Source organism: Spea bombifrons, chromosome 8 (assembly GCF_027358695.1).
Source record: "Spea bombifrons isolate aSpeBom1 chromosome 8, aSpeBom1.2.pri, whole genome shotgun sequence".
Lineage (NCBI taxonomy): Eukaryota > Metazoa > Chordata > Amphibia > Anura > Pelobatidae > Spea > Spea bombifrons.
Genome location: NC_071094.1, coordinates 44,216,105 through 44,229,076, shown reverse-complemented (window position 1 = coordinate 44,229,076; position 12,972 = coordinate 44,216,105). Strand labels below are relative to the sequence as shown.

Genomic DNA, 12,972 nt, shown 5'->3' with positions numbered 1-12,972 from the left:
GAACAATCGAGATATCTCTGCAACTCAAATGACAATGGAGATTAACTGGACTTCCCTGGGTTTGTGGATGTATGGTTAGAAGATTTGGGTTTTATTAGAAAAGGTGAAACAAACGGTTTTAATGATTTTTATCTATTGAATTAGAGTATTTGTAATACGTTTCACTACCCTTTAAAAAAGTTTTGGAACCTTATTCATTTTATCATGAGATAAAACATCGTTAAGTTGTTTCTTTCATCGTCTGCCCATTCCTTCTAGACTCTTTCCCCAATGTATTCCGAGGCTATAAACCAGAACGTCTTCAAGCTTAAAAATTAAATGCTCTGAGATGATTCTCAATCGGCGATCCATATTCTAGTATAGGTTTTGATAACAAATATTAAGTATTCATAGATTTACGAGTCACTTGGACCTCTTCTGGAAGAACGGCTGAAGAACGATTTTTTAATTTTTTTGTGCTATATCGATACTCTTTAAAATACACAAAAAATACAATAAAGCATCCTCTTATTCTTAAAAATTGTACGTTTTTGGAAGTAAGCAGCATTATTTGGGAATCCAAACGTGTGCCTCCTATGTTAAAGAAATACAAGGATCTCTAGCCAAGCCAAATTTAAACAGACTCTGGATGCAGTTTCATAAAAAAGGTGAATTATCAAGTTACATATTCTGAAAAAATAAACGAGTAAATAAATGAATAAATAAATAATAAGAAATAAAAAGAAAATGGGGGGGGCATAACATGTCTTAAATAAATCAAGGGAATATTTAAAATATTTATATATATAATAAAAATCTAATTTTCACTCAAGAAAGCGGGAAGAATTAGGATTTGAGGTGAGATTCTCTCAACCAAAATGTCTAAAAATAAAAAAAATAAAAATATTTTAGCTGATTAATTGCGTGAACTGCAGCAGAGCCAAATATTATACTTTTTTTTTAGTTTAACCCGTGCAAGATATAGGGGGAATTTATAAATACAGAGCTTTGACAAAATTAAAATATTAAAATTATTTTTATTTTAAAATACACATCGCCCCTCAGGGTACACCACATATTCCGTGACGTTTGTGCGTTCCTACATCTGGAAGCGTCTTTAGAATTGGTAGACGGATCTGCCATCGTAGAGAAATCGTTTATTATTAATAATAATGAATGAGATGTCACTTTCGCTCGCTGTCTTAACGACCCCTGATTGTTTCGTGCTGTAAAAAAAACATTCACAATAAGAAATCTTCATAGACTTATCATATATTTATTAAGCCACCACGCAGATCCCATCGCAGCGACTCGCCAGTGGTGGCGGCAGCCAAATGATTCTAATGATGATCCTTATGGAAACCACGACTTGTCAGGAGGGGAAGGTGATCTGAATTAAGCCACCTGTGTCCAAGCAGGGATTCCAGCTGTCATATAGAGTAGAAGTGAGAAAAGCACCAATCGGGATGCTCAGATATCATTAAATCAAAGGGGAATATGACTCCAGACTGTGTGACCCTGAGATTCTGCTCATTCTCCCTGAGGTTGAGTTAAAAGACCCGATACTCAGGGCAAACAGGGGTCTTCATCTGCCCATCTTTTGGAATCAGTCGTACACATGGAGGCTCATCAGGGGAATCGCACTCATTTCATTATTAAAGGGATATCCGATGTCCCCGAGCTGCAGCTTCCGCTCTTCCTCCTTGTTCTCCTCATCTATCTCATCACGCTTGGTGGCAACCTGACCATTCTACTCCTCGTCTGTCTCGATCGACACCTGCGCACCCCCATGTACTTCTTCCTGGGCAATTTGTCCATGCTGGACATATCCTCGACAACTGTGACTCTACACAAGATCCTCGCGACGTTCGTCACAGGAGATAAAAGCGTCTCTTTCTCGGAATGCATGGCTCACGTGTACTTCTTCATGGCCCTGCAATGCACCGAGCTGCTGGTATTGGCCGCCATGAGCTACGACCGATATGTGGCCATCTGCCACCCTCTACATTATCACATGGTCATGAGTCACGGAGTCTGTTCCCTGCTAGCCACTGGCTGCTGGGTGTCGGGTTTTCTGGAGGTTATACCCCACACTTCTGTAATATCAAACTTCTCGTGTTACGCATCCCATGAAATCAACCACTTCTTCTGTGATGTTCTGCCTCTCATGAGGATTTCCTGCAGCGACACCTCTCTGCTGAAGCTCTTGATAGTCACAGAAGGGGTTTTTGTGTCCGGTCTCATCCCGTTGTCTCTCACTCTTATCCCTTATGTTTTTATAATCCTAGCCGTACTTAAGATCCCCACCAACATCGGAAGGCGCAAGGCCTTCTACACGTGTTCTTCACATATTACCGTGGTCGTTCTCCTCTACACCACCCTTTACTGCTTATACTTGACGCCGTCTTCGAAAAACCCCTTGGACTCCCATAAGCTCTTCTCTCTGTTTAACACGGCTGTCGTCCCCATGTTGAACCCTTTGATCTATAGCTTGAAGAACAAAGATGTAAAGTCGTCTATAAAGCGGAGGTTGCACTCTATAAGTTGCAGGCTCTTTCCTTCTTTACACTTTACATGCAAATAAAGGCCAAAAAGATGCTCGACGTCCTGTTATGGAAACTTCATTCTATATCGATGCCAATCTATCACAACCACGGTGTATTAGCAGGGATATTTAATAACCTGAAAAGTGAGTAGAATCGAGAGATAGTATCGCCATATCGAGTGACTGAGTGACCTTCATCAGGACAAAACCGAAATACGAGAGAGAATTGGTTAAAACATAAAAAGGCACGGAATTTTTGGACGCCTATTGTTTTCCTGGAATTGTTCCATGACGTCACATACTTTGATTTAATAAGATTATTATTATAGATAAAGTTGATCTTGTACTAATTGATTAATTGTTCTTTTTATACAATAAACTTTATTAACAACCAGTTGCACCAAACGTGTACATTTACCATGTAACTGAAACTGCATCTGCATTAAAAATGTAAATGTTTAATTTTTATGTTGGGTTGTATCTGTGTCTATAATGCTAATAAAATGGGAGCGGGGGCTAGAAAACTTATTTCATGTCCTCATACGCTTCATCATAGGATAGAGCCCCGCCATACATTTTTATTTGCTTTTTTCTGTATTCATCACGTTACTTTTGTTTTGCCATCATCAAAATCTTTTTTCTTTAAATGCTAGTACTAATAGCAATAAGGTTTTTTGACTTAATTGTTCTTTATTTTTTTCATTTTATTTTTTAGCCTTCATAGACCTCATCGTTGGGGCCCAGTAGGTTTCCTTCTAGGCAAAAGAGACCAAAGGGGTCCACATCTGGACTCACCTGTTCACTTGAGGTGGGCCAAAGAGATACCTGAAGAGCGAAATAAAATATAAAACAAGCTTGATGCTCTCGCAGTCTGGAACTACCGGAACTATCTCAAAATTCAGTTCTTATGTCCTACTACACTCAAAAAACCTCCATCAACATATCAGTCTAATCTTCTCCTAAAGGTAGCCCAGACATGGACCTCCTAGCACTCTTGCCCCATGTGGGATACCCACCGTACCCCCAATGAGAAGGCTCATGAAGGGGAATTTTGCCTACCATATTAGTTCTGGATTGCCCTTGGGATCGAACAGATATGTGGATGGTGGTTTTTTCTTTGTTTTTACATAGTTTACATGAATTAACATTTACTGGTAAAACTTTTTTCCTTTACGGTCATCTTATATTCAGGCTTTTTCTTTTTTTCCTAAATTAATATTCAGATTGGGGGGGGTCATCTTATAATCAGTATATTACGGTATATAATAAGTGGACAACAGAAAATGAGAAGCGTATAATTAAGGGGGTAGTAGAAGTATTATTAAACACTCAGAAGACTTGTTTTTCCCTCAGAAATCTCATGGTGCAGCCACAACCACAAGGGATTCTGGGTAGGGGCATGCAAATAAGGTCAACAATAATCACCTTTGCCTCTATACCCACAAAGTAATTGCCTGCTACAGCCTTTAGACAAAATTCAGGTAAGAGGTGAAGTAAGCAGGCTGCTACTCATTGACATTATTTTTTTTGCCAGGGCCCAGTGGCTCTCCATTGAACTTCTGTGGAGGAACCAACCAGCTCCCACCAAAAGACCAGGGCCCAGAAAACCAACACCACCAGAAAATACACCCCAGCCTTCAAAGGGCCCATCAGTGGGTTTTAGCTGGTACCACTCAAAGCAGAAAAGAATGAGGAGGTCCACGTCTGGCCTCGCCTTTTCGTTTGGGGTGACATGCCATGCAAATAAGTTTGGGACTAACCTGGGGGCAGGATCAGACTGATGGAGATGGAGATTTTTCCTCTGTAATGGCAGAAATGTACCATAGTCAGACATGGACCTTGTCCCATAGGGTACCCTAATGAGGAGGCTCTCAACAACTAGAAAAAGGCAATTGTTGGTTTCCTTGTGCAGGGGAATTATGGCTCTCATATTAGTTCTGGATTACCATTGGGGCAGGATCAGATGGATATGTTGGAGGTGGGTTTTTTTTCTTTGTAAAGGGAGCTAAAAGTTGGGATGTGGCTGTTCTTTCTTGGTAAACATCTCAAATGTGCTTAGCTTGTTGGGAGAGCAGGGGTTAGAGCCGGAGCCGAGCTAGATAAAGCACCTCTTCCCTTCCTGTGTTCCCTCACATGTGTCACGGAGTCAATAACAGACACGCAACTATGATTGAGATCATGCATGGTCTGTGAGATGTGTCCATAGGTTATGTCCAGATTAATGAGGGAGCACACTGAGCAATTGGTCAAGGGCCACGGCATTGTGACCAGTCAGGGTGAGAGGTACTCACCTGTCCGACAAAGCAGCGATCCAATTAGTACCCGTTTTGATTGGCGTTCAGTGAGGGGAGCTACAAGGAACATACAGGAGGGAAGTGGAGGATGCGGTAGGAAATCCAGAGAAAGGACCATTCCTGGATAATTGCTCCAGGGCCCAAAACTCCTTACTCTGCCCTTGGTTATGTCATACCATGGCCATTTGACCTGCCACCATGAGGTAATGCATCAACACAAGCAGAAGAGAGAACCCAACCCCAAAGGAGAAAAACATGACATGGTGGACATGAACGGGTCGCTCTCCATTTTAACCTTCCATCCAACTGGGCATGGAGTTGGGTTGGCAAGAAAGGTATGGATGGGCTCCATATGTCTCCTAAGGGTATTTTTATTGACTTTAACCATCTATGCCGAGGGTATATTATTAGCCCCCAACCACACAGAGGGTTTGCGAAGAAGGGAGTCCCCAATTTTTTAATTATTTTTTTATTCAAACTTTGTTTATGGGAAATTCTACAGATCCAGAAACAAATACTTGCGTGTTTAGGTTCGTTTTGACAATGGACCAACCACAGTTTCCTTGTAAAACTACAGCAAGCAGCATGTTTTAAATAAGTCCGTTCCGAACCCCAATAGGTCATGACTACCGAAAACGCCTCCCGCGGGAATAAACGGTGAGATCTGTAATACACAAAAAAGATTTAAAAAAAAGATTGCAGCAAACGTCAGCGATCTCGGCCCCTGAAGACCTTCTCCCAAGACACGCAGACATCAATAAATAAAGATGTCTCATAGAGTGCGGGCGCAGTGCTGCTGCCGTCCCACGCAGGTAGGTGCCGTGACCCTCTTTCTCTGTTACTGTGCATGGACACTTTTAAAGATACTGTAACAGATACGACCGAGATGATCTAAAGCCTTGGGTTTAAGGTTTTTATTAATGAAAAAGAGAATTATGAAACAGGACTAAAAAAGGGAACTTTATGTGTATAGTTTACTTATTTATAAATTATCAAACTGTTCCGGACCCCTCTGTAGCATTTTTTATTGTCTCAGTCTCAATCACCCAGCCGGACACACTGACTAACCAGGTTTTTGTCACTGACTGACATTACTGTATACAGCACTGGGGGTTATATTACTGTATACAGCACTGGGGGGGTTATATTACTGTATACAGTGCTGGGGGTTATTACTGTATACAGCGCTGGGGGTTATATTACTGTATACAGTGCTGGGGGTTATATTACTGTATACAGCGCTGGGGGGTTATATTACTGTATACAGCGCTGGGGGTTATATTACTGTATACAGCACTGGGGGTTATATTACTGTATACAGCACTGGGGGTTATATTACTGTATACAGCGCTGGGGGTTATATTACTGTATACAGCGCTGGGGGGTTATATTACTGTATACAGCGCTGGGGGTTATATTACTGTATACAGCACTGGGGGTTATATTACTGTATACAGCGCTGGGGGGGTTATATTGCTGTATACAGCGCTGGGGGGTTATATTACTGTATACAGCGCTGGGGGGTTATATTACTGTATACAGCGCTGGGGGTTATATTACTGTATACAGCACTGGGGGTTATATTACTGTATACAGCGCTGGGGGTTATATTACTGTATACAGCGCTGGGGGGTTATATTACTGTATACAGCGCTGGGGGGGTTATATTACTGTATACAGTGCTGGGGGTTATATTACTGTATGCAGCGCTGGGGGTTATATTACTGTATACAGCGCTGGGGGTTATATTACTGTATACAGTGCTGGGGGTTATATTACTGTATACAGCGCTGGGGGGTTATATTACTGTATACAGTGCTGGGGGTTATATTACTGTATGCAGCGCTGGGGGTTATATTACTGTATACAGCGCTGGGGGTTATATTACTGTATACAGTGCTGGGGGTTATATTACTGTATACAGTGCTGGGGGTTATATTACTGTATACTGCGCTGGGGGTTATATTACTGTATACAGCGCTGGGGGTTATATTACTGTATACAGCACTGGGGGTTATATTACTGTATACAGTGCTGGGGGGTTATATTACTGTATACAGCACTGGGGGTTATATTACTGTATACAGTGCTGGGAGTTATATTACTGTATACAGCACTGGGGGTTATATTACTGTATACAGTGCTGGGGGTTATATTACTGTATACAGCGCTGGGGGGTTATATTACTGTATACAGCGGTGGGGGGGTTATATTACTGTATACAGCGCTGGGGGTTATATTACTGTATACAGCGCTGGGGGTTATATTACTGTATACAGCGCTGGGGGTTATATTACTGTATACAGTGTGGGGGGTTATATTACTGTATACAGCGCTGGGGGTTATATTACTGTATACAGCGCTGGGGGTTATATTACTGCATACAGCGCCGGGGGGGTTATATTACTGTATACAGCGCTGGGGTTATATTACTGTATACAGCGCTGTCGTTGTGGAGGAATTGTGGCTCGCTCTTCTTTACAATCTTCCTACACAAATATAAAGTCCTACAACAGCATTTCAGTCTGATTGAGGTCTGACTGGGGCATTGCGACCCCTTGATTCTTTTCTTTTTCAGCTATTCTGTTTTAGATTTGCTGGTGGGCTTGGGATCGTTGTCCTGTTGCACGACCCAGTTCCGGCCAAACCTTGGCTGTCAGACAGATGGCCACACATTTGGCTCTAGAATACGTTGGTATACAGAGGAGTTAATGGTTGACTCAATGACTGCAAGGTTCTCAGGTCCTGTGCTTGACAGTTGGTATGAGGTGTTTGTGCTGATATCCTGTGCCAAACACGATGCTGTGCATTATGGCCAAACATCTCCCCTTTGGTCTCATCTGCCCAAAGGACATTGTTCCAGAAGTCTTGAGGTTTGTTTAGATGCAAGCCTAAGTCATGCTGCCATGTTCTTTTTAGAGAGAAGAGGCTTTCTTCTTGCAACCCTTCCAAAGAAATCATTCGTCTGAAATGTTACTCTTGGGTTTTTGGAATTCCTCTGAGCATGACACGGTCTGACATTGGGGTACATTTGCTGGGACTTCCATGTTGAATGCTTTCCACTTTTGAATAATCGTTCTTAGTGTAGAATTAAATTGTTTAGAAATAACCTTCCCGTATTGATGGGCAACAACAATTGATCATTGCTGATGTCTTTCCTGCTTGGCATCGTGTTACAAAACACACCTGAAAGACCAGATCAGCAAACTGCTTTTATAGAGGTGGTCCACTTGCTGATGATCAATTAATCAAGGGCACTTGATTAGCAGGACCTGTCTGCTACTGAGCATCTTAATTCCTATGGAAGCAGTAATGGTGTAATTAGTTTTTCACACATGGCTTCTCCAGTTTGGCTTTATTTTTGTTGAATAAATCATGATACGGTGTAGCATATCATGTGTTGTTATTCATCTGAGGTTGTATTTACCTAATTTTTAGATGATTATTATTATGTCCTGATATGTAAAACCATAGAATTCAAAGAGAGTGTACTTCATGTTTCACTACTTGTAGACAGCTAGTTTATCCTTCATGCAACTTGTCAGCATAAAATTGTGACACTAGCCTAATCGTTGAGGCTTGGGGTAACCAAGAAATACCATTATATAAGTTATGGTGGGTAAAGGTGATGGGAAAACCCTTCCATTTAAATTTAAGGGTTAGTAGAAGTATTATTAAACACTCATCTACAGACACCAGACAAACCAGAAGACTTGTGGTCCGGCTATTGCACCTCTTCCCGAGTTTTGTCTAAAGGCTGTCCTGTACAGCGGGCGATTACTTCCAAGGGATCCGTGTATAAAGTGGATATAGAGGCAAAGGTGATGATTGTTGACCTTATTTGCATGCGCCTACCCAGAATCCCGTGTGGTTGTGGCAGCACCATGAGATTTCTGAGGGAAAAAACAAGCCTTCTGGCGTGTCTGGTGTCTGTAGATGAGTGATTAATAATACTTCTACTACCCCCTTAAATTCATAGATTTTGCCGGCAGATCAGTCCCATTCAGCCCATTTAGTGCGCCGTTTTTGCTGCTTTAAAGACTTAAACCTTAACCAGTCCTTGGTCCGTTCTTAGATTCAGGAACTGTACGCCTCTTCCTTTAAGTAATTAAATGTACATAATTGCCCCTTTCTTTTTTCCAGCATCTCATTACAATTTTTAGAAACAATGGAAGGAAAGAACCAGACATGGATGGATTATTTCGTCATTAAAGGTATCACTGACCTTCCAGAACTTCAAACCCCGATCTTTCTCCTGGTCCTACTCATCTACATTACCATTCTTGGTGGCAACGCAACCATCTTACTCCTCATTTGCTTGAACCCCCATCTTCACACGCCTATGTACCACTTCCTGAGTAACTTGTCAGCCCTGGATATTTGTTACACCACAGTCACCATGCACAGCGTTTTGATCAGCTATGCCTCGGGGGACAAGAGGGTTTCGTTTTCGGGCTGCATCGCCCAGATGTATTTTTACGTGTCTTTCCTGTGCTGCGAGTTTATGCTGCTGACGGCCATGAGCTACGACCGTTACGTGGCCATATGTAACCCGTTACGCTACGCGACTATCATGAACAGTAGGGCCTGCCTTCTTCTGATGGGTGCATGTTGGGTTTTGGGGTTCGCAGAAGTCGTACCGGCCATTTTTATCATCTACAACATCTACTGCTTTCGGTCTAACGAGGTCAACCACTTCTTCTGCGATCTTCTCGCGGTGATGAAGCTCTTTTGCAGCAGGGCTTCCGTCATGGAGCACCTGATCTACATCGAATCGGTATTTATAGGGTTTATTCCCTTCTCTCTGACGATCATGTCCTACGGTTACATTATCCAAACCATAACGAGAATTAATTCCAACCGCGGGAAGCGCAAAGCCTTCTACACGTGTTCCTCGCACCTCACCGTCGTCTCCCTTCTGTACGTAACGATTTTTTGCATGTACATGAGACCCACCTCTTCGTTCACCCTGGACTCCGACAAACTGTTCTCTCTCTTGTACACCACCCTGACGCCCCTGCTAAACCCGCTCATCTACAGCCTGAAAAACAAAGATGTCAAAGCGGCGGTAACGCACCTGCTTAAACGCAATAAAATTATATCAATGTGATGAAAAACCTAATTTAAATTCCTAATTTATTTATAGACTCGTTATTTCATTTTGCTTGTCTCGGCGCTTTCCTATGTATTGCACCTTAAATAATATGGATCTGGTAATTCATATTTTAAAGAAACATTTTTTTATTTTTTTTATTTATTTTTAATTTTTATTTTATTTTTTTCTTTTGAATTGCATTTTTTTAATCTAGTACAAAAAATGATTGCTTGGAAAAATAAAATCTGAAAATAAATGTGTTGCTTGTTTTTCGACCATATATAGCGTTTATTTGTCTAGGTTTTTTTTTTGTCATACAGGTAAAGCTCCATAAGTCAAAAGATTTACAGGTAGCATAGCTCTGAGGTGGAGATCAGAGGGAATGGGATGTATCTTAATGTTGGTGTTTATCCATGTTTCTATTAGGAGTGGTAGATAAGTGGAACAGCCTCCCAGCAGAGGTGGTAGAGGGTAATACAGCGAGGGTATTAAACATGCATGGGATAGGCATACGGCTCCTGAATCGAAGACGAGACCAACGACTGATTAAGGTTTGAGTCGTTACAGCAGGAGAAACGGGCGACTAGACGGGGAGAACAGGGTCTGATCTGCTGGTGCAGCAAATTCAGACTTAAATTAGGCAAATTCATATTTTTTTTTAAATCTCTTTTTTTTCAGGCTTATTTTAACATTCACTATGTTATTTTAATACTTTAGGGTTAAATTTAACATTTCATTGTGAGATCATTTAACCCCTTAAGGACAATGGGCGGTCCCTAAACCCGTTGAAAACAATGCATTTTGAGACGTACATGTACAGGCTTTGTCATTAAGCGGTTAAGGTCAATGTTTCTAATTTCTTACACTACACACAATAGGCATCTCCTGCCTTTTAGTATCGAGGTTCCATCTCATTTCCACTTCCTAAGGTTAGTGTCCATCAACAGACCAGCTGAACCCATTTAAATGTTCTCTTCCACGCGGTCTTCACGTCCTTATTCCTCAAGCTGTATATCAGCGGGTTTAAAACGGGGACGACCACGGTGTACAAGAGAGATGAAAGCTTATCTCCTTCCAGAGAGGACGCAGAGACGGGTCGGAGGTACAAACAGAAGAGAGTCAAGTAGAAGAGAATGACCACAGTGAGATGAGAGGAACATGTGTAGAAGGCCTTGAACCTCCCGGAGGTGGAACGGATTCTGAGTATGGAACGAACGATGAACATGTAAGAGAGGAAGGTGAGGATGAAAGGAGCGAAACCCGTAAATATTGACTCGACATGGATGATCAGTTCCAGAAATGAGGTTCCGCTGCATGAAAGCTTCATGAAGGCCAGCATCTCGCAGAAGAAGTGGTTGATCTCCTTGGAGATAAAGCAAGTAATTCGGAGAGCTAGAAATAAGAAAGGGAGAGCTTGCGCGAGTCCAAGAAACCAAGAGAGGGTGATGAGGAAGGCGCAGAGATGAGGATGCATGATCATTCGATAATGCAATGGAAGACAGACGGCCAGATAGCGATCGTAACTCATAGCGGTAAGAAGCATCAACTCGGAGCCGCCAAAGGCCATGTAAAAATACATCTGCGTCAGGCAGACGGGGAGCGAGACGCTGTTATCCCCGGAAACGAAGGTGTCCAGGACCTTGTGCAGAGCGACGGTGACGTAGCAAATATCCAGCAACGACAGACTGCACAGGAAGGAGTACATGGGACTGCGCAGGTGAGCGTCCAGGAAGACCAGCAGCGCGATTGTAACGTTCCCGGCAAAAACGAATACGTAGACCAGCAAAGCTAAAGCGAAGATGGGAGCCTGAAACGCAGAGGAACCGGAGATCCCAGCGATGGTGAAATACGTTATCGACGACTGGTTGCTATCAGCCTTCATGTCTCGGGGAGAACTCAGATCCTGAAAAAAAAAAGAAAGAATATCGGGGAAGAATAAAGCATCTCAATAGGTCTGGCTTGTTTGACTTTACTGAGAGGGTGGTAGATAAGCGGAACGTTCTCTGAGCCGAAGTGGTAGAGGTTAATATAGCAAGACAAGTTAAACATGCATGGGGTAGGATGAATCTAAGATGAGACCAAAGGCTGATTAAAGTCCGAGTCTTTACAGCAAGAAAAAAGGGTGACTTGATGGGGGCAGAATGGGGCCGATCTGTCGGCAGGTTCTATGTTTCCAAGAAGCCTCGGAGGTCCTGAAATCTTCTATAACTCTGTATCTTATTTTATGAATGACGGTCAACTAAATGACGTCACAACCTTCTTTGTACCAAAACCAAAGATCTTATACTGGAATCATTGTATTCTATTCTAGGAGACAATCAACTAAATAACGTCACTACGAGAGATGCCATTTATATATTTTTTCGGGATTATGAAATCTAGGGCTTCTGTCGAACTGTTCAGAAAGGTTCAGCGGTTTATAATGGTTTATAATGGTTTATAATGGTTTATAATGGTTTATAATGGTTCTTTATGGAAGTGCTTTATGATGGATTGTACAAACAAGGGTTACATTTGTATCAATGATTTATAAATTACATTATTGACAATATTAGCGCCTTAAAATCCCAAAAGGCTGCAGATTCCAGCTTTTACAGAAAAATATCACACAAAAAATTAGACATTTATATTACCGATCTAAATGTATCCATTTTGCTTGTAATCTCCCCCCCAAATTATTACACTTTAAAGAAACTGACACAATATGTATTTGCCTTTTATGTTAAATAGACCGGTGTTAAAGAGATCTATCTTTTATATTTCCTCTAAATGGTTTAAATTTGATGAAAAGCTAAAAAAATAAAAACCTTTAAGAAGCCTTTTCATTTACCTTGGCAACAACCAATCATAGACGGCCCTTATGTCACATGACCACTGAGCATTCCCAGAATAATTATGATTGAGGCAGAATTTCACACAATGGAAGAATTATTTCTGGGAACAGTTTGGATTTTGAGCCATAATGGTAATTTCAGCATTTGTGGGTGTTCAATGTCACACTATATAAAAAGATTCAATAGCACAGAAAATAGTTATTTTCAAGATAAGGACAAGTAGGA

At 41.6% G+C, this 12,972-nt stretch overlaps 3 protein-coding genes across 3 annotated transcripts; 2 read left to right on the top strand and 1 right to left on the bottom strand.

Moving 5' to 3' along the window:
• The first annotated feature begins 1,597 nt into the window (after positions 1-1,597).
• On the top strand, positions 1,598-2,563 carry LOC128503930 (olfactory receptor 6C74-like). The gene has a single exon (XM_053474124.1). It carries the CDS (start codon positions 1,598-1,600, stop codon positions 2,561-2,563), a length of 966 nt encoding a protein of 321 aa, XP_053330099.1.
• Positions 2,564-8,986: 6,423 nt separating this feature from the next.
• Positions 8,987-9,928, top strand: LOC128503929 (olfactory receptor 13C9-like). The gene has a single exon (XM_053474123.1). The coding sequence runs from the start codon at positions 8,987-8,989 to the stop codon at positions 9,926-9,928; it is 942 nt and encodes a 313-aa protein (XP_053330098.1).
• A 925-nt stretch (positions 9,929-10,853) lies between these two features.
• On the bottom strand, positions 10,854-11,795 carry LOC128503927 (olfactory receptor 150-like). Its single transcript, XM_053474122.1, has one exon. It carries the CDS (start codon positions 11,793-11,795, stop codon positions 10,854-10,856), a length of 942 nt encoding a protein of 313 aa, XP_053330097.1.
• Between the last annotated feature and the right edge of the window lie 1,177 nt (positions 11,796-12,972).